Source organism: Scophthalmus maximus, chromosome 4 (genome assembly GCF_022379125.1).
Source record: "Scophthalmus maximus strain ysfricsl-2021 chromosome 4, ASM2237912v1, whole genome shotgun sequence".
Taxonomy (NCBI): domain Eukaryota; kingdom Metazoa; phylum Chordata; class Actinopteri; order Pleuronectiformes; family Scophthalmidae; genus Scophthalmus; species Scophthalmus maximus.
The window spans coordinates 1,156,144-1,177,500 of record NC_061518.1 but is presented as its reverse complement, the minus strand read 5'-3'; the positions used below and the strand labels follow the sequence as shown (position 1 = coordinate 1,177,500).

General features: G+C 49.4%; 2 protein-coding genes across 2 annotated transcripts in view; both read right to left on the bottom strand.

The window, feature by feature from the left end:
• The window catches only part of LOC118301974 (transient receptor potential cation channel subfamily M member 1-like), a 17,997-nt gene extending 4,078 nt beyond the window's left edge, over nt 1-13,919 (bottom strand). The window contains exons 1-22 of the mRNA XM_047331642.1: nt 13,163-13,919; nt 9,900-9,976; nt 9,575-9,764; nt 8,729-8,942; nt 8,469-8,593; nt 8,222-8,393; nt 7,463-7,637; nt 7,082-7,205; nt 5,243-5,315; nt 5,055-5,155; nt 4,708-4,893; nt 3,844-3,978; nt 2,926-2,976; nt 2,588-2,728; nt 2,433-2,462; nt 2,043-2,335; nt 1,570-1,798; nt 1,265-1,396; nt 1,023-1,163; nt 773-901; nt 278-529; nt 1-166 (exon numbers count right to left, since the gene is read on the bottom strand). The exon at nt 1-166 is cut by the window's left edge and continues 9 nt beyond it. Coding sequence (XP_047187598.1) covers nt 1-166; nt 278-529; nt 773-901; nt 1,023-1,163; nt 1,265-1,396; nt 1,570-1,798; nt 2,043-2,335; nt 2,433-2,462; nt 2,588-2,728; nt 2,926-2,976; nt 3,844-3,978; nt 4,708-4,893; nt 5,055-5,155; nt 5,243-5,315; nt 7,082-7,205; nt 7,463-7,637; nt 8,222-8,393; nt 8,469-8,593; nt 8,729-8,942; nt 9,575-9,764; nt 9,900-9,976; nt 13,163-13,246 — 3,220 coding nt within the window. The 5' untranslated portion in view covers nt 13,247-13,919. The remainder of the gene's footprint in view (nt 167-277; nt 530-772; nt 902-1,022; nt 1,164-1,264; nt 1,397-1,569; nt 1,799-2,042; nt 2,336-2,432; nt 2,463-2,587; nt 2,729-2,925; nt 2,977-3,843; nt 3,979-4,707; nt 4,894-5,054; nt 5,156-5,242; nt 5,316-7,081; nt 7,206-7,462; nt 7,638-8,221; nt 8,394-8,468; nt 8,594-8,728; nt 8,943-9,574; nt 9,765-9,899; nt 9,977-13,162) is intronic.
• A 125-nt stretch (nt 13,920-14,044) lies between these two features.
• zdhhc1 (zinc finger DHHC-type containing 1) lies at nt 14,045-19,415 on the bottom strand. Its single transcript, XM_035627742.2, has 11 exons — nt 18,760-19,415; nt 18,139-18,358; nt 17,298-17,473; nt 17,090-17,191; nt 16,649-16,773; nt 16,278-16,433; nt 16,074-16,189; nt 15,880-15,968; nt 15,485-15,599; nt 15,326-15,395; nt 14,045-15,194 (listed from the first exon to the last, which is right to left on the bottom strand). Exons 2-11 carry the CDS (start codon nt 18,355-18,357, stop codon nt 14,719-14,721), a joined length of 1,644 nt encoding a protein of 547 aa, XP_035483635.1. The 5' UTR covers nt 18,358; nt 18,760-19,415; the 3' UTR covers nt 14,045-14,718.
• Between the last annotated feature and the right edge of the window lie 1,942 nt (nt 19,416-21,357).

Here is a 21,357-nt window from a genome sequence, read left to right as displayed (position 1 = left end):
AGTCGGCAAACACCTCTCCGTAGATCATCCAGTACGGCATGTAGAAGATGTTGCGCGCCAGACGCCACGTCGGCACCTCGTCTGGGTGGAGGATCGCCTGTCGAGCCACGCCGAAGCTCATCAGCACCACCAGCATGATGACCACAAAGTACAGCATGTCGATCATCTGGACGCACATGGGGGAGGACGAGAGACACCTTGCTAATGAGTTGATCAGAGAGAAACAATAGTCTCCAAACGTCCTGTTTCTAGGAAGAACAAAGATTCGAGGTCGTACCATCTTCCCGATCATCATGACGTAGGGTCCCAGGTACTTGTTGACTCCGAAGATGTCCAGGACTCGGATGTACCAGAAGATGATGTCCACGCAGTAGATGACGCGCCCGTGGCCCATGTAGGGCTCGTTCTGCAGCCGCAGCAGCAAACCCAGCAGGAAGACGGAGATGGCCGCCAGATCGGTGATGTTCCAATAGTCCTCCAACCACACGTTGATCTTCTGCTTCAGCTTCCCCGGCTCCGACATCAGGATCTGACCACAGTTCAAGTCAGAGCTCATTGCAAAACAACTACCAGGGACTATAGAGGTAATTACTTCACAACAACAGAGGTTAATTAGAAGATTCAAGTGATTTAGACACAAAAAAATGCAGAATATCTGGATGAAATTCTGACGAAAATGCCAACAGAAATAGAGAAAGCATCATGTGTTCATGATGACTGGTGACGGGTGACGGTCAGACCGATCCACCGACGTCGCCTCAGGTGTGCTTACCTGTCTGACTTTCTCCAGTCCCAGAGTGATGATGTAAGAGATGACGATCCACTCCTGCAGAGACGGCCATCGCTCCATCTTCACCAGGATGATGTAGTTATACAGCATCAGGTAGACCAGGTACGAGATCTACAGAGACACAGTCGGGGGGGCCAATAAACCAGCAGGCCACATGGTGCCGTATATATTACTGTAATGAAATGGTTTGTTTGCAGTGCATTTAGATCATTGTTTAACGAAGTGTACTTGCCGTGTTGAACCAGAACTTGGTGTAGGGAGCATTGTAGAACTCATAGATCATTTTCCCGATGGGAATCCTTTTGTGGCTCTTCTTCTGGTTCTCTTCTTCGTCTCCTTTCTTTGACGTGGCGTCGACATTAGAGACGGCGTCCTGCAAAAGAAAATCAAAATAGACCAAACTGCTTCTAAAAGAACGATCTCTCTCCGACAGTGTGAACACTGACACCGAAGTCGCCCTGTTTGTTTTTGTACCTTGCTGGATTTGTCATCGTCATCTTTGCTTTTACTGTCATTGCTCTCTTTGGACGAATGACACGAAGCCTCTTCTCCGAGACGGAAATCCATGAGGAGGATGGCAGGAGGGAAAACGATCCCTAAGATCACCTGGAGACAGGACGAGGGGGACGACAGATTCAACAAAACGACTCACTGTGGAACTGTGTGGGGAAGATTTTGTCACTTGGAGTTCCTCAGGGGCTCGTTCTTGAGCCCATGTTATTTTCAGTTTTTTCTTTTTTTCTTTCGGCCTGACTCCCTCGGTGCCGTGCTGCTGTTACCTTGAGGCAGTTGCTCTTGCCCATCCTCAGGCAGCCCATCCACATGTCCGTCAGCAGCATCTGGCTGCAGGTGTGGGCGATGAAGTCTCTGTGTTTGGCGGCGACGGCCAGCTTCAGGCAGGTGGAGTTGCTCCAGTTCTTCAGCTCGTACGTCAGCAGCTTCATGGCCACCTGCTCGTCGTGTTTGTACGACTGATCCAGGAGCTCGTAGGCCAGCTGACCAAACTCCCTGCACAGACAATACCAGCGCAGAGTTTAGATTCAAAAACACGTGAGAGAGTTACATTTCTGGGACACGTTCACTCAGAAATGATACTTTTTTGCTGAAGGTCAGTAAATGAAGTAAAGTTGAATTCAAATCTGTCCTTGAGAATGTTATGGCTTTTCGACCGCAGCCCAGGTTCCAGTCTGCATCTTCCATAAACCTGATGGTCTGAACAGGGTCTGGACTAGACCTGGACAGTGGGACTCACCTGGAGTTGTTCTCCAGGTCTTGGTAGATGTCGTCCACCAGCTCGCTCTGCGACGACTCGTGGGCCATGGCCTTGTAAAGTTTGCAGGCCACCAGAGCTTTGGCCATGGCCTCCTCCCCCCGCTGCCAAAGGAACAGCGCCATCTTCTGGCGCTTCATCAGCACCGCCCAAACCATCAGCTCGTGGAAGGGGTACTGAAACCTGCTGACCTCAGGGTCGTCGATGTCGATGTCCACCTCCTCCTCCTTCTTCTTGTTCTTCTTCCCCTTTCCCTTCGCACGGGGCTCGTCGTCCTGGGGGGGGACGAGTCCACGCGTCAGACTCAGAGAAACAAACAAGTGAATAAATACAAACAAAACAAGAAGAAGAACAACAACAACAACAACATACCTCCATCCCAAGAAGTTTCAGAGCTTTGGGCTGCAAGAGAAAAGACAACAGATGAGTTGATCAGCAGCAGATTGACCGAAGTGTTCACGTGATTCATTCTCAGGAACATGAAGTCGTTCCTGGAGAACGTTCAGTAGCAGTAGACGGCCGCTCACTCTTTTCAGGCCGTACAGGTTGTTGTACAGCGTCCTGAAGCTCTTCCTGGTGTATTTGCAGCGATAGGCTCCGCCCATCAGGAACTCCAGCACCAGTCCGATGTCGATCAGCGTGATCTGGTAATCCGGAGGAAGATTCCCCTGAAACACAAGTGTTTCCGTCAATAAGTTTGATTTGATTGCTTTGATTGAATGATTCCTGTCCAGGAGCCTGGACCAGTTATTTGCAGACTGTTACGAGTCAACTTGGAGAAGTCAACAGAATTCTCTGATGACAAACATGGAGTTGCATTGAAGGCACCCGGATATTTCCGTGACGTTCGCGCCGTGGCACTCACCTTTTTCACGTCTCTCACCACGAAGTGCAACGTGTTGGCCGGGCCCAACTTCTGCAGAGACACAAAGACACACGCTCTGTTAACACTTCAGATGATGACGATCGGTGCGTGAACGGAAGAAAGACCACGAGTCGGAGTAAAGGCCGCACACAGACGGCAGCAGAGAGCTTCACTCTAATCTGACAAAATAATGTGACTGACATGTTGTTTTAAGAGCTTTTTTTTTTGAGGGAAGCAGATTAAGATTAGAGAGCAGCAGTGATATAATGGACTGATGGACATTAAGCTGCACACATACACATCAGTGAGAATATAGAAGTTAAAGGACAAAAGCTTTTGTTTTGTCGTCACGTGATTTGATTTGAGATGAGGTGAAAGTGAACAAACTCACGTTTCTGTCAGTTGCATTTAATAAAGCGTCACAGACCCGCGTCCGTCGTCACGGCGCTCACTCATACCAACAAGGTGGATGAAATACAAGACATGTCATTGTAATGCAATTAAAAGAGGAGGAGGAGGATTTACTGTTGAATTAGTTTGAGCAGACGTTCCTAATAAACTGACACCAGATTACATTATTACATCATGAACCTTTATCACACATGAACCGTCCGTGTCGCCGAGAAAATCATTGACATTTCTTGTGTAATTCACATAGAAATGTTTTTAGGATTTTAAATTGAATCAACATTTTCTCTTCCAGGGTTTAAATCAGAACTTTCCAGACATTTCAACTCTGTTTCTCCTTCGTCCTGGACCGAGTGTCAGAGGTGACACGACCTGACGGTCACATCTGACGAAGCTGCTATCGATTTATAACCTGACCTCTGTGACCTCATCCCTCTGATCACTTCTGTCTCTAACTGTTCGACCTCAGGTGACCTCAGGTGAATCATTGAGGGCAGGGCGTGGCCTCACCGTGTTGTAGAGCTCCTCCAGACGAGGGATGGTGAGGAAGTGGTGGATGTTCACGCCGTTTTCAATCAGCAGCTTCACAAAGTCGACTCTGTCCAGCACCAGAGCGTCCATCATGGCCTGCTCCAGAGAGTTGACCTGCCAGACCATCATCACCATCATCATCATCACTATTATCACTACCATCGTCATCGTTACAAAGTGAGATGGGTCCTGATGGTGAACCTGGGAATTTTTTATCAAGGCGTGAGCTGATCAACTCACAATTCAGCTCTCAGCCTAAATCTGCTGCAGACAGAAGTCTGAATTAATACTAGCACTCACTGCCCCAACCCAACCAAAGAGACCCTGACCTGCAGTTAACCTAAACCAACCCAACCAAAGAGACCCTTACCTGCTGTTAACCTAAACCAACCCAACCAAAGAGACCCTAACCTGCTGTTAACCTAAACCAACCCAACCAAAGAGACCCTTACCTGCAGTTAACCTATACCAACCCAACCCAACCAAAGAGACCCTAGCCTGCTGTTAACCTAAACCAACCCAACCCAACCAAAGAGACCCTTACCTGCAGTTAACCTAAACCAACCTAACCCAACCAAAGAGACCCTTACCTGAAGTTAACCTAAACCAACCCAACCAAAGAGACCCTTACCGGTAAACCAACCCATCCAAAGAGACCCTTACCTGCAGTTAACCTAAACCAACCCATCCAAAGAGACCCTTACCTGCAGTTAACCTAAACCAACCCATCCAAAGAGACCCTAACCTGCTGTTAACCTAAACCAACCCAACCAAAGAGACTCTAACCTGTGGTTAAACCAAACCAAGCATAGGTTTGAGTTAGGCTAGTTTGGAGTCTCTTACCCAGCTGAGCATTTCCAGTTTCCTGGGGTCGGTCTCTTCAGGGACCTCAGGTTTAGTCTTTCCTCCTTTTGCTTTCTTCCCCCTGGCCTTCCCTTTCCCCCCTCCTCCTCCTCCTCCTCCTCCTCCTGCTGCTGTTCGCTGGGCTGCTGGACTTTTGGGCCGGTCGGTGGGTAAACCTCTCACAGGCTGCACAAACACAAACACACTGATGATCAGTTAATGGAACGACAGAAAGATGTTTTACGGACAGAACAACTTCCTCTCATTCTTTCTCTTAAGGCCATTTGTTTCACAAGGTGTGAACAAGAACACCGCTCAGTATCAATCACTACACCTCACACACTCACAGGCCAGTGGAGTCCGAACACAAAGATCTGACTGCGAGCGATGTCCACTCGGTTCCAGGCCAAGGCCAAACTCAGCTGATCTGACGCCGACGCATTGGTCCCTGAAATCAAACGCAATAAACACAACAGGCGACATTAAACACACTGCGTGGACACACAGCAGTTGTGTTGAATTAGTGTGTTATTACCTTTGAGTAGAGCTGTGAGGATCGACATCTCAATGTCCTGCTGTCCCTCCGAGCCCATCCTGAACACTGTGATCTACACAAAAGACAAAGTCAGAGTTCACCTGAGTCAGAGGTCACCTGAGTCAGAGGTCACCTGAGTCTGACGTCACCTGAGTTTTGGTGCAGGTGTAACTGCTGAAGCAGCTGCAGTGAATCCAGTGACGAACAGTCAACTGTCACTGGACTCACTGTGATACTGAAGGAAACTTAAAGGGCCCATATTGTCAAAATAGAGATTCCCTGGCTTTTTATTCATAATAAATAAGGTCTAGGATCTGTAAGAACCTTGAAAGTGTCAAAACGGTTAATAAACAGATGAATACACACACTCTGCATTCAGCAGCTGCTTTTTTTTGTCTTCAGCCCCCAGCGCTCAGTGTCATTCTGTTGCTGAGCGATCAACAACACAAGAATAATCAGGAAGCTACATCATTGCACAGGATTCATAAGGATATAAATACAAGAGACCAGAACTAACTCTGAATTACTTTTACTTTGCAAAATCGGTAAACGGTGTCGCCCGCGACGTGGAGCTGCTGCTGGGGCAGAGGCACCGGTGTTCCAGCCGCCGGCTGTCACAGCAACAGCTCAGCAGATCGCTCTGGCGCCTTCCACCTCGCGGGCCGCCGCCGACATCGGGTACCGATGACTTGTTTGTAGTTGGGAGCAGGGAGATAGTTTCTCCAGGGCAGAAGCTGCCTCGCTCTGGGAAAGAACGGTCAGAGCTGCTCTGAGCCCGGTGAACAGAGGAGGCGGTTGGCCTGGCCGTGCGTCACTCAGAAAACAGGCGGCCAATCAGAAGATAGAGGCTCATCACATATTAATTAGACAGGCCAAAGTTGACCTGTTTCTTTGCAGAGCTCCTTAAAAAGAGCTAAAAAAACATATTGAGATGTTTTTTGGTACTAAATTAAACAAATGTATCTCCTCAAGGATCAAAACTTCAAATAAAACACTGTATGTCACCTCACCCAGTATCTGGCGCCCCCTGGGGGACTGTCTGAGCCTCTCTTATAGACCAGATCTTGTCAATGTTAGCATTCGTCACAACTCTGTGAGGCTACATGCTAACACGTCTGTGGATGATGATATTGCTGTGTGCATCAGAGCAGTAGACTGACGGATGTGGCTCTGACGGTTTTGTTGCAGGCGTCGGGTCATGTCAGTAGGAAACGTGAACCTTCCGCAATCTGCAGGTTTTAATCTGACAACAAATCATTTAAAGTGATGAGATGTGATGTTCTGCGGACAGACTGCGGCCGCAGCTGTTCTCAGGAGGGAGCGGAGGATTGTGGGATTAAAGAACCGACGGATGGTCACAGGACAATCTCCACTAAGAGCTGCAGGTTGGGGGGGTCAAAGGTAAAACCTCCGCCATTATGTTAATGTCACAGTGAGCAGGTTTTAAACTGTGGTCACATCCAGTCGGCCGCCAGCGAGACTCTGAGGTCATTTGTCCGCGGATTGTCAGAGTGAGGAGACGTGGAAAACTATGGTAATTTATGGATATTTATTTATACAAAGCTTATTGATTCGTCATTGTTAAAAACATGATGACTCCATGAGGCACCTTCTTATTGCACAGAATCAGGACTTAAGTCATTGTCAAAATGTGATGGTGAATGATTGAAGATGATGGTGAATGAATGTAGATGATGGTGATGATGATGGGGAATGAATGAGGACTCACAACAGGTGGTGAATGAAAAGCTCTTTAATTGTGTCACAGATGAAAAACAGAGTCACTAAGGAACGTGAACGTCCTCGTCGTCACCGTCGTCACGTACGAGTGTGACCTACCAGAGCTCTCTTCTTCATGCACTCCATCACCATGAGGAAGATCTGCTGCGCCTGGCTGCGGCTGTAGTTGAAGGTCTTCTGGATGGTGACCAGCAGCTGATCTTTGACGCTGTCGCTCACCAGCCTGTGCAGGGAAAGCACCACACAGTCATGTGATCATGTGACACAGAGAGCAACACACAAAGACAAGAAGTCCAATTAAAACCATCAAACAAGAGCAGTAATTTCATAATAAAGCAGGAACCAGTTCAATGGGAACAGATGCTGACAAAGGCTCGGACTGCAACAAGGTGAGTTTGTGAGTCTCGGATCTCTGAGCCTGAGGTCAAACCATGCTCATCTGTCCGGAGTTTGATCTATGAATATGAGAGAAATCCTCACCCGTCCTCCTCACAGTATCTGTGAGCAAAGGATATGATGTCCGAGGCTCGACCGCTGCCATCACAGACCACAACGGGGACCGGAGGATCCTCCCTCAGACTCTCCAGCACGATGGAGATGACGTTAGGACCCCCCTCCAAGATCAGACACACCACCGGGACCCCCTGACCCAGACCTGGCACACACAAATACGGTAAATGGTAATGTCGAAGAGCAACAACCTTCATGATAACACAATGTTTTCTCAAACTCTGCTCTGATCCTGATCCAGGACAGAACCTGGAGCATCAGAGTCCAATATTCCAGTTTCATTGCAGGGCCAGGGTGTGTTTAGCCTAGCATAGCACGAAGACTGGAAGCAGGAGGAAACTGTTAGCCTACCTCAAACAACAAAAAAAGTGTGTGACAGAGGCGGTGGTCAACAGAAACCCTGTGATTCGCTGTGTGGTCCTCTGGTTGGTCTGTAGCTGCGGTGAGAGGTGACGGCTGAGCTTCCCTTTGCTTTCCCTGCCTCACAGAAGCTCCAGGCATAGGATGACAAAGGGAAACCCACAGGTCACATGTTCTCATCCTCATCAGGAGTCCACACAAACGAGCCAAAGCATCCAGCTCAGAGGCCGAGGAGTTCCTCACGAGGAGTTTTTTTGTTTGTTCAGAAGTTTGTGTGAACTGGCCCGTTAACCTGTTCAGGTAAGTCTGTTTAGGTAGGCAGAGGAAACTCAACCGTGATTGGTTGTTTGAGCGGATGCCATGACTCACGTGTGTTGATCTTCTGCAGGGCGATGTGTTTCTCCAGCTGTCGGCGGAGGCGGACCTCGGCGCCGTACTTCCCGCTGGTCCCGTTGTCGGACAGGATGAAGTGGGAGTGGCTGCCGTTCGGGGCCGACAGCTTGCTGAGCGGGTTGGACATGGTCTGATAGGGCCGGGTCACCTGAAACACACACAACCTGGTTCAGTCTGGTTGAGTCCACTTCAGTCCAGTTTGGTTCACCGTGGTTTGACTTACGTCTCTCCCGATCAAGTCTTCTTTGTTCTCGATGATCCCCCACGGCGCGATGCCGATAGCACAGACTTTCCCCCTGGACTTGGACGAATGATCTTTCAGAGCATCTCCAACATGGCGGATCACTCCTGAAACACCACAGAAGACCGGGTCCGGTGCTTAGATACCTTCTGATACAACAATCACCATCTAAAGACGAAGTCTTTCCACTGAATAAAAGCTGCTGTGACTAAGCCTGTGGTGCTGTACTTGAACTGTCATACCTGTGCTGACTCCTCCAGTGAAGATCCAGGCTCCGGTGGTCACAGCTGCTTTGATCAGTCCTTTGCCAAATACCTGCTTCAGTTTGGGAGGTAGGTCAAAGTTCTGAAGGCCTCCGTGGACAGAGATGAGCAATGTAGGCAGCTCCAACTGCCAGTCCTTCACCATCAGGTGGAGCAGAGAGTCCGGTTTAGAGTCATAGGAGACCCTGATGTACTGCAGGAGAAGAAAAAGGGAGTTGTCAATTACAAAGATCTCCTATATGAATCTCACTATTTAAACATCTGTTTCTGTCAGATTTGGAGTATCAGAGTTTGGATCTGCCCTTGTTTGAAGGACCTTTTTGAGACTTTGTGGACATTGAATGGAATTTCTTTGTTTAGACTTGCATTCCTGTTTTACTCATGTGTCTCTTACTTGCTTAACTTCCTGTCTTTTTCTTGTATCCCACTTTTGTGCACTTTTGTGTTTCACCTGTGCCCAACTATCCTTGCCCCCCTTGTGCAGTTAGTCTCTGTGCTTCCCAGTCCTCTTTGTCAGTCCGGTTGCCCATTAAGCTCACACTTGGTTTCCTGCTTTGTTCTAGCTTTGTTCCTCAAGTTTTTTGTGTTTGGATATCAGAGTTCTTCATGATACCAATAAAGTCTGTAAGCCTGTCCTCCATTGAATAGCCTGGGGTTTGGTGTCTCTAAGAGTTTTGGTGTATCAGAGGGGTTTTGGTGTCTCTGAGGGTTTTGTTGTCTCTGAGGGTTTTGGTGTCTCTGAGGGTTTTGGTGTCTCTGAGGACTTTGGTGTATCGGAGGTTTTGGTGTATCAGAGGTTTTGGGTGTCTCTGAGGGTTGTGGTACCATGGCCTTGTTGACATGTCCTCCTCCCTGAAACTCGATGACTCCGTAGGCATCGGTGGGAGAGGTCTGGGTGTGTTTGAGGGGACTCCATTTCTCTGCAGCTTGGCCCTCCAGCTGAACCAGTGGTGGCCCCTCGTCTCTGGCCCCAGGAAGGATGGTGTGCTGCGCCACCATCTGACCACAACTGCACCTGAACAACAACAACAACAACACATACGACAGTTTATACCTTTCATTATACAGTAGATGGACCTTGATGTTCATCCTGGACTTGAATTATAGTTATATTTGGGTAAAACTGTGAAGGTGCAGTACGTGTCTGTACCTGCTGGCGTCTTTGCTGGGAATAATCTGGATACATTCTCTCTTCTGGAACGTCCTCTCGATCCATACTCTGTGAATCTGAAGAAAGACAAACACTGAGTTCTACAGTGGCCGATCGTCTTCTTTAAACTGTAAAACTAAACTCACTGTATCTCAACTGACTCAGCGGTGAATTAGAGAGCGGACATGTTGAATGTTGGCGTCACTGACACATTTCTGACAGTCGGTCGGTTGCGTGTGTTTGTGTCTGTGTTTAGAGGTTTTTCTGTAATTATTCACAGGTCAAAAATTAAAGTAAAATTAATGAACTGACACCACCAAACAGCTGGAACATCAAACTGCTCTTGTCTGCTTGTCCGGCTAATTACTGGGAAAGAGCTTTTCATGTCTTTAGGCATTAATCCTCTTATCCTGCATCCTAATCCTGCTGCACCGTAAAACACAGAGGAGCCCTTTAAATCTGTTTCCTGTGTGTGTCAAAAGCCACACAGCACTACTCTGTGTGTTAGGTGTGTGTCACTGTGTCCCTGTGTGTTATTGTGTGTTGCTTTGTGCTATTGTGTGATTTCCTGAAGCACTTTGTCAAATTCCTTCACTCTGGATGATGGAGGATTAATGTGTGTCAGTCACATGGGCTTCAGCTCTGTGGTCTTTTTCATGTGAATGGTGAATGGCCACTTTCACCATCACCAACATCACCATCACAACCACCATAATCATCATCAACATCACCATGCATCACGCTGAATATTCTGCAGATCCAATAATGAAACGTTCAAACTCACAACAAACCTCTGAGACACAAAGACGACTTCAGAATACATAGAACAAGAATCAGAAATCTGAGTGGACACAGCAGCCACGTCTCCTGTTTCTACCTGAGTGTCCGAACGTCCCTTCCCTCAAACTGATCTGGACTGAGTGACTCTCTGAGGACCCAGGGTCTCGGTGCAGGTCAGGGTCTCGGTGAAGCTCTGTGAGGACCCAGGTTCTCGGTGCAGCTCTGTGAGGACCCAGGGTCTTGGTGAAGCTCTGTGAGGACCCAGGGTCTCGGTGAAGCTCTGTAGCTTTGTGAGGAACCAGGGTCTCGGTGCAGCTGTGAGGACCCAGGTTCTCGGTGAAGCTCTGTGAGGACCCAGGGTCTCGGTGCAGCTCTGTGAGGACCCAGGGTCTCGGTGCAGCTCTGTGAGGACCCAGGGTCTCGGTGCAGCTCTGTGAGGAACCAGGGTCTCGGTGCAGCTCTGTGAGGACCCAGGTTCTCGGTGAAGCTCTGTGAGGAACCAGGGTCTCGGTGCAGCTCTGTGAGGACCCAGGTTCTCGGTGAAGCTCTGTGAGGACCCAGGGTCTCGGTGCAGCTCTGTGAGGACCCAGGGTCTCGGTGCAGCTCTGTGAGGACCCAGGGTCTCGGTGCAGCTCTGTGAGGAACCAGGGTCTCGGTGCAGCTCTGTGAGGACCCAGGTTCTCGGTGAAGCTCTGTGAGGAACCAGGGTCTCGGTGCAGCTCTGTGAGGACCCAGGTTCTCGGTGAAGCTCTGTGAGGACCCAGGGTCTCGGTGCAGCTCTGTGAGGAACCAGGGTCTCGGTGCAGCTCTGTGAGGACCCAGGTTCTCGGTGAAGCTCTGTGAGGAACCAGGGTCTCGGTGCAGCTCTGTGAGGACCCAGGGTCTCGGTGCAGCTCTGTGAGGACCCAGGGTCTCGGTGCAGCTCTGTGAGGAACCAGGGTCTCGGTGCAGCTCTGTGAGGACCCAGGTTCTCGGTGAAGCTCTGTGAGGAACCAGGGTCTCGGTGCAGCTCTGTGAGGACCCAGGGTCTCGGTGCATCTCTGTGAGGACCCAGGGTCTCGGTGCAGCTCTGTGAGGACCCAGGGTCTCGGTGCAGCTCTGTGAGGACCCAGGGTCTCGGTGCAGCTCTGTGAGGACCCAGGTTCTCGGTGAAGCTCTGTGAGGAACCAGGGTCTCGGTGCAGCTCTGTGAGGACCCAGGGTCTCGGTGCAGCTCTGTGAGGATCCAGGGTCTTGGTGCAGGTCAGGGTCTCGGTGCAGCTCTGTGAGGACCCAGGGTCTCGGTGCAGCTCTGTGAGGACCCGGCGTCTCAGTGCGGAGTCTCGGTGCAGCTCAGCAGATAAGAGAGGAGCTGACTCTGTGCAGCTGAGCGGGTTCATATGACGAGCATGTGAGGCAGCACGGCTCTTTGTTGGTGCCGGTCTTGTGACCGTGGGCCGAGGTAATCCAGAGTCTCATGACTCTGGCTTCAGCACAAGAGTATTTTCATCTCAACAAATCTGCTCTGAGAAATCCCGCAAAAGCCTCCAGACCTCCTTCCATCCGTCTGCAAAGTTGTTTTCCTTTTGTTTAGATCAAGTGAAACTTCAGTCCACTTTAAACCTTCTGCTTCTTTATTTCTCTTCATTTTTACTTCAGATCCACAAACAACTTTGGAAAAACTCAGGTCCAGATCCCCTGAGCAGGACCTGAACCTCTGGAGCGACTGTTCGAAGCACATGAAGAGTCTCAAAAATGTCTCTTTTTTTTTTTTTTACATTTCATTTTGTTCATTTAGCTGCTCAGGTTTCTCCTGAATCACTTCTGAGGAAAATAACAAATCATCAGTCTTTTATTTCATATTTTTACTTTGTTCTTTTTCTAAAGAAATCAACCTGAAGAGAAACACATCTAATGGGAAACACAGACATCGAGCAGCTGCTCACTGACACCAGCTGATGACACTTTAATAACAATTCACAATAAACCAAAACCAAGTGGATAATTGATCATTGATTGATTATTGGTGACCAGTGTGTTCGTGGCTGCTATGGCACAGCTGATCAACGGCTCATTTCACCGTCATGTGACGATATAAAACAGCTGATTGTGTTTGCGGAGCAGAATCACATGAGGTCAATGAACCCAGTTCTGATCAGGTCACATGATCAGAGGAGAGCGGCAGTTACATGTGTGACCCTGGTTCTCTGGTCTCTGTGGACTGGATCATATCTACATGGCAACATGGCAACTGGGGAATCGAACCACCAACCTTCTGGTTAGTGGACGACCTCCTGCAGCCACAGCCGCCTATAGAACCTGCAGAGACCAGGTTTGACTAGTTTCCTGAGACCAGAACCTGCTCAGACCAGAACCTATTGAGGCAAGAACCTGTAGAGACCAGAACGTGCTGAGACCAGAACCTTCGGAGACCAGAACCTGCTGAGACCAGGACCTGCTGAGACCGGAACCGAGTCACCAGCTGTAGTCTGAGGTGAGTCTTACCTTCTGTGATCCAGAGGACGCACTGCGTTTGATGGACGACTGTTTGAAGGATCCGTTGGTCCCTCTCCTCCCTCTGTTGTCCATGTCGATGAAGTTCAGCTGTCCTCCAGCTTCATCCTCCTGCTCCCTGTGTCCTCCTCTGCGTCCTCCGGTGTCTCCTCTGTCCTCTCGGAGTGTCGTCCGTGGTCGTGCCGCCTTCGGTCTGTGCTGCGCTCAGGCGTCTGTGGAGGCAGACGGAGACCCGTCCTCTCTGTGTCTGTGTAATCAGGATTAGTGGACGCTGCTCTTTAATGGATGGAGATTTAATAAATGCTGATTGAAGGTAAATCTACTTTAGGACGAGTGCAGCAGAAACAACACAAACATTTTTATTCATGTCAAATCCACTCAGAATCAGATAGTGTTCAGGTCTCACGTCACAGCCATGTGGTCTGTTACACAGCTCCCCCTGCCGTGTGATCGGCTGTTTGGATTATCTCCTCCAGTACAAATGTGACAGGCCGACTGCAGCAGGAAAAACTAGATTAAACCAAAGCTCTGGTTCAAAAGAATCTGATTTAAGGTGCAGAGGACCGAACCTGGTCAGGTTTCTCAGGCATCAGCACTCTAATTTCTTTTGAAAAAACTTTGAAAAAAAGGATTTTAAATCTGACTCAGGTGACCTCCACCGACCAATCAGATCCTTCTACAGGATCCTGTCGGGGGCAAAAGAGTTCAGAATAAAGAGAGAAATTAAACAGATCACTAGACATTTTGATAGACGAGTGGAATCATGTTGCTCTACCAGACTTTTGGTGTGTCCATCATTACTTCTATTATAGTTCTACTGTTATTTCTTCTGTTGAGTTTCATTCTTGAAAAAAACAGCGTTAGAGTCACGACTGAATGATTGAATCTTTTAATTTTATTATTAGTTCATGTATTGAAAATCAGACTGAACGAGGTGGTCGGGATGTGTTAACGACGTGTGAGAACAGGAAGTGATGTCAAGCTATAGCTACCGGGAGACGTGGCGAAGGAACGTGTTCACTGGGAAACAACGACGGAGCGACGGCGTCTCGGAGTGTGTGTGATAACGTCCACGAGGTCCCAACATGACAAACAAACATCCACAAAAACACGGGTGTAGAACCAGAAGCTGCTTGTGTTGAAAGATTGTGCACAGACAGAATCTCACGTTTGGCATCAGAATAAATAAAAAATAAAAAAACATCATCAAAATCATCAATAAATAGTCGAGAGATACAAAGACTCTTCAAAATGAAACTCAGGTGAATTAAGACGTGTGCGTGGCTGAAGAGTGCACGTGATCGGGAGGGGAGGTAGAGTTGGTCGTCCACTAACCCGGTTGGCGGTTAGATCCCAGCTTCCCCTTGGGCAAGACACTTAACGCCTGAACGACAGATAAAAGCGCGGTGAACAGCAGCGCTGCGTGGACGTGTGTGAACTTGACGCTTTGAGCGATAAGACTAGAAAAGTTAAATATAAATAAAGTCCATTAGTCCATTTACCATCGTAGAAAGATAAAGAGATCAGATTGTCTCAGTCTGTTCGGGTCATCGCTCCATCCAGGAGGCTGCACCTGAGCCCGGCGACGCCCTGGAGCCGGTCGCCCTCCGGCCCAGACCGAGGGACTCGGCGGCATCTCCGCTGGCCCGACTGACAAACACCGTGGGCAGCTGCGTGGACGCCATCTCAAACCGCAGCTCCGCTACGCTCTTGATTGCACGGAAGGAGGAGACCTTCCTCTTAGTCCTGGGCAGCGGCGAGGGCAGGGGGAAGCCTCTGTGCGAGGACGTGGAGGCGGGTCCGGCAGAGGACGAGGAGCCCAGTTTGGCCAACGGCACCGGGATCTCCTCCAGGGACTCCGCGGAGTCCGAGTGGTACTCGGCAGGAGGGGCGGCGGCCTGGATGGGGTCCGAGGTGAGGGCCAGGGGGGCCAGGGGGGCCAGGGGGGGCAGGGAAGCCCTCAGTGGGAACGCAGGGAAGGGAAGTCGCTGACCCAGGGACGCAGAGGAGGCACTGCTGGGCTCTGATGGAGAACAACAACAACAACAACAAGAGGTTTAGACAACGAGTGTGTGTGTGTGTGTGTGTGTGTGTGTGTGTGTGTGTGTGTGTGTGTGTGTGTGTGTGTGTGTGTGAGCTTGTGTGTGTGTGTACCTGGGGGCAGGGCTGTATTCAGACAGTCTTCTCTTGTTTCCTCTACTTTTTGTACTTTCTTCTTCTTTTTCTGTCAAAATACAACAAAACACAAAGTCAGTTTCTTCAGCTTCACTGAGGCTTCACTGTGCATGTGTGTGTGTGTGTGTGTCTGTTTACCTGTGTGCGTCGGTGTGTATGTGATACTGCTTTCAGTTGTGTAGAGATGGTGGGTGGAGCTTCTTCCTCCATGACAGGACTGGACAGACTCCTCACTCTGCCGTTAGCCAGGAACCTGACACACACACACACACACACACACACACACACACACACACACACACACACACACACACACACACACACACACACACACACACACACACACACACACACACAGTTCAGCTGGGGGCGGGGCCTTCTTTTAGCTCATTAGAAGCTAAGTGGCCGTATTAACCGCAGTTACTGCAGTTCACAACCTGAACACTGGGAGTCACTCTAACCAACAGGACCAGACCATCAGAACCAAAGAGAGAGAGAGAGAGAGAGAAGGGGGGGGGGACTAAAAGACTTACTCTGCCTCCCCCCGTACAGACACAGCGATGGGTTCCTCCACGTCCAGCTGAGGGTTGGTGTAACCAAGAGGCCCTGAGTAGTTCAGGTCCTGAAGGGGGCAGCAGAGAACAGACACTCAGTACCTCCAGTTTGTGTGTGTGTGTGTGTGTGTGTGTGTGTGTGTGTGTGAGAGTGTATCAGAGGCATCAGTTACCTTGACGACTGAAGGAGCTGTTGACTCCTTCACAGGTCCTAATTTCCTCAGGTCTCTGTTGTCATGACGATGACGCTGGCGCACAATGTACTCGTAGGTACTGAGTCTGTTCCACACTGGACACAGAGAGACACACACAGTGAGACACACACAGACACACACGGACAGACAGACAGGTGAACAGACAGACAGGTGGGGTCGTACTCAGGTAGACGTGGAAGCAGAGCAGGTGACTCAGCAGCACAGACGACAACAGGCCCAGAGACACGGTGACGGCAGCAAGACACGGAATCACTGCTGCTGCTGATCTGACTGGAGCCACAGGCAGGAAGACGAACCACACAGCTGTCTCGTTCTTCACTGTGGGACACACACACACACACACACACACACACACACACACACACACACACACACACACACACACACACACACACACACACACACACACACACACACACACACACACACACACACACACACATGAGCTCTGCTGAAAGGGAATCTGGGAGTCTCCTGAAGACGAGGACGGGGGGGGGGGTCAGATACATGTCAGGTCAGAGGTCAGAGCTCACCCAGGAAGTGTTTGTCAGTGCGCAGTTTGGTCGGATCCAGAAAGAACTCGATGAAGACGTAGGAGGAGACGACCAGAATCAGACAGACGCCCAACAGAGCCGAGAGAACGCTGTGGAGGAACAACCTGCAGAACACAGAGTACACACTGTACTGCATTGAGTACACACTGTACTACATACAGAACACAGAGTAGACACAGTACTACATAGGGTAGTACAGTGGAGAAGTAGTACACAGTAGTACTCAGCAATACACTGTACTAACAGTAGTATACTGTTTAAGCGACCTTGGGTCCCCTGAAATGCACTATATAAAATTAAGTTATTATTACAGTCTTAATTGTATTTATACTGTATCTGTTCATTGTATAAATACATGTAAACGTGTATAATGATGTGACTCATCATGTGACTCATCATGTGACTCATCATGTGACTGACCTGTAGTTTCTGCTGCCGACACAGTTGTTGAGCCAACGACAGTGATGGTCGAAATCAGAGACGCATTTATTACACGAACTGCAGTGTTTAGATTTAGGTCCCCTGAAAAACAACAACAACAAGAACATCAACATTATCAATAATAACAACAACAACAACAACAACAACATTAACACACTGACACACTGTGCGTGCGTGCGTCACTCACACATCCACCTGGCAGAGGTAGCAGTGGCAGTTCTCGATGACGTGTGCGTGTTTGGAGCGGTCGAACACGGGCACCGGACCTTTGTTGCTCTTTGTCCGGACGTTGTGGTCGGCCGGGTCGATGGACACGGCCATCACGTGGACGCACATGTGGCAGACGAACATGACGCCCGTGCACTGACTCAAAGATCAGGACTCAAACACATACACATACAGAAGGTTCACGACAGTCTAACTTTCAACATCCTGAAACTTCATCTGATCACCACCACCGAAACCCCTGTCTGTCAATGTCTGTCTGTCCGTCTCTCTCTGTCTATCTGTCTGTCTGTCTGTCTGACTGTCTCTCTCTGTCCATCCGTCTCTGTCTGTCCATCTCTCTCTCTCTCTCTCTGTCTGTTTCTCTCTGTCCATCCGTCTCTGTCTGTCCACCTCTGTCTGTCCGTCCGTCTGACTCTGTCCGTCTGTCTGTTTGTCTGTCTGTCTCCGTCTGACTCTCTCTCTGTCTGTCTGTCTCTCTCTCTCTCTGACTGTCTGTCCATCTGTCTCTGTCTGTCTCTCTCTGTCTGTCGGTGTTTGTCTGTCTCTCTCTCTCTCTCTCTCTCTTTCTGTCCATCCATCTCTGTCTGTCTGTCTGTCTGTCTCTCTGTCTGTCTGTCCGTCCGTCTGCCTCAGTCTGTCTCCGTCTGTCTGTTTCTCTGTCTGTCTCCGTTTGTCTGTCTCTGTCTGTCTGTCTGTCTCTCTGTCTGTCTCTCTCTGTCCGTCTGTCTAAGAACTACTGAACAGATAGTTTCTTTCATCTCCCTCCTCCCTGGCTCTACCCACGGGCGGTGGAAGGATACGATGTAGCCTGCGGGGATCCAGTGTGCCGGCAGCAGGGGGATGAACACGCCGAAGCTGGTGACGGCAAAGTAGACGTAGAGCAGCCAGGCCAGCAGCTGGAAGGGATGCGGCGGCCAGCTCCAGCCGTTGGTCCGCGAGCAGAGCGGCACGTCGTCTCGGTCCTTGTCGCCCTCGCCGACCGGCGCCGTGCGGTTCGGGTTCCTACTGCACACGTCCATCCTGAAAACAGACGATACAGGAACAAGATGTCAAGATACTGTCAACGACTGCATTTACTTCATCCAAAACCATTGTAATGGTCAATCAACAGATTTTTATTTCTCAGTTCAGTCAATCGATTGCTGACCAACCATCAATCAATCAATCAGTTTGACGAGATAAACTTAGAGCCTGAGATACTGGGGAAGAAACCAGTGGATTTATCAAAGTATTGATTATTAATCTGATCACATTCATCTGTTCAGATTGAAGCTGGTCCCTGTGTTGCTCATCATCAACAACAGATCGAGTGATCGGTCGAGTAATCACTTATTAATGATCACAGCTCCGATGAGGAAGCAGTGGCTGGTGATGTCACATCTCCATCATGTCTCATCCAGTGAACCCTCCGGTTAGCTCACCTGCTTAGCGCGGGTTAACGGGCCCTCCACTCCGCTGCACTTCATCCCACAGCCCGGGCCTGACGGGCGGCGTGCAGCTCTGCCGCGCCCCGGCCTGCGAGCGCCGCGCCGCCGCCGCTTCAGAGCAAAACACCGCTCGGCTGCACTCGACTCGACTCGACAGTCTCCGCCCAGAAGAGCGTCAGACCCGCGGGTCAGACCGTCCCGGTGCGGCCGTTAACTCGCTCCCATGCCCGGCCGCAGTCCCTCCCCCTCCTCCTCCTCCCGGTGCCGGCTCCCCGCTGACCGGGCACATGAGCGCTTTAAACCCGCGTAGTAATGTTAGTGTTGACGCGTCGGTCCGTCGGTGACTGGGTTAGCAGGCTAACATGCTAACTAGTTAGCCCCGTCGGCGCTGGACGTCGCCGCTGCCGAGCGACGCCGAGGCGGCGACCGCGCACCGGGAATCAAACACCGGCGCAAAACGTCTACTGTTAACCGGGGGAGAGGATTTTAAATATTTAACAGACGCCGGTGAATCAACGGTTCGCTAAACATCCTGTTAGCCTGTTAGCATGTTAGCTGCTGCTGCTGCCGTCCGCCGTCTCTCAGTCCTGTACGCCGTTTCCTTGGTAACGCTCCAGGTCCGCTGTCATCGGTCAGTCTCGCTGAGCCCGCCCACCGTCTGTCGTCACTTCTGGACCTTCTGTCACACAGCTGTGAGAGCAGGAAGTGTCCAGCAGGAGGCAGCAGAGCCTCGACATTAATAAACACTAATATAAACATTTAAAGCTACAGTGTGTAATATTTAGAAGAACTTGAATATATTGTCCACAACTATGTGTTCATATATGTATAATCACCAATGTTTTTTCATCTTTGGGTGTATACGGGATGGACAGGAGGGAGAGTACAGAGCGCTGGTGGACAGGTTTGTGGAGTGGGCGGGAGCAAATCACCTGCGGCTGAATGTGGACAAGACCAGAGAGATGGTGATCGCCTTCAGGAGGAAGAGAACGGCTTCACAGCCTGGGAGTCACATGGACAACGGACGGAACTGGAAAACCAACAGCCTGGCTGCGTACAAGAAGGGGATGAGCAGACTCTACTTCCTGAGGAATGTAAATTCTGTGAATTTATTATTCTTAATTTCAATATTTTTTTAAATATAATATATATATATATATATGTAAATATACACAATATAAATATTGTATATATTTTTTAATGTGTGATGAGTGCTGTGTGAAACGTGCTGCTGCTACACCAGAATCTCCCAGTTTGGGATGAATAAAGTATTTATCTATCTATCTATCCATCTATCAACTTTGAATTAGTTAAATATAGAGGTACATGAGGTGGACCCGACCTGCTCAGTTGGTTGTGGTTTGCCACTCCACCACCAGATGCCGCCAGAAAATTACAAAAATTACACACACTGAGGCTTTAATTTGATCAATATTATCGTACTAGGCTGATTAATAAATGAAGTAATGAATAAAAAATGAACCATAAATTTTATTCTTCGTCATTCATTCATATCATCAAAGTTATTCTAGGGAAGTGTGTGTGTGTGTGTGTGTGTGTGTGTGTGTGTGTGTGTGTGTATGTGTGTGTGTGTGTGTGTGTGTTTGTGTGTGTGTGTCATTTAACCTGTAGATTGACCACGTCTTCATCTGCCTTGGGAAAAGTCCGGCTCTTGTTTGAAGTGTGGGGCCCAGTTGGAGGCCCCTGAGGGACCCGGCCCCCCCCGACCCCCGGCTGACTGACTCCTGCACGTCTCACTGTGGGAGTCTTTGGACTCAGTCACGAGATGATGATGTTGAAGACAGTGGAGAAGCTTCGACCTTCTGACCTCCTCAGTCGTCCCCGGGGCGTCAGCAGCTCTCCAAGCTCCACCCCCTGAACCTGCTCGGGGAGGAGCTTATACTGACACAACCGCTTATACAGGGGCCCCCACCTCACCCAGGCCACATCTGCCTCCTCAAGCCTCAGAGGACAAAGTCGAAAATAATTTCAAAAACTAAATTATATCAGAACAACATAAAAGGGAATTGGGGAATTGGCTCAATTATTACATTTATTTTATCCACTTAAACCATTTTACAGCATAAAATCAATATGACACACGCAAAGAAATATTTCAAACAAGCAGAAATAGAAAACACACTTCCAGTCATCGGTGCCTCTCTCCACTATAAGAAATATATGTTCAACACAAGACCATCCCAGCAGAGGACGACTCCACTGGTTGTTTCTATAGAAGTCTACAAGAAAGTGACTCATTGTTAACGTCAGTACATTGTTAACATTTTCCTGAAGAGTTTATGGCCTCAGGAGACCGGGACAGATCGACAGAGACCAGGACAGTCTAGGACGTCTGTCGGGACCAGATCCACATCAGGAAGTATGTTAGAACCAGATCCACATCAGGACTTCTGTTAGTACCAGATCCACATCAGGACGTCTGTCGGGACCAGATCCACATCAGGAAGTATGTTAGTACCAGATCCACATCAGGACGTCTGTTAGAACCAGATCCACATCAGGAAGTATGTTAGTACCAGATCCACATCAGGACGTCTGTTAGAACCAGATCCACATCAGGACTTCTGTTAG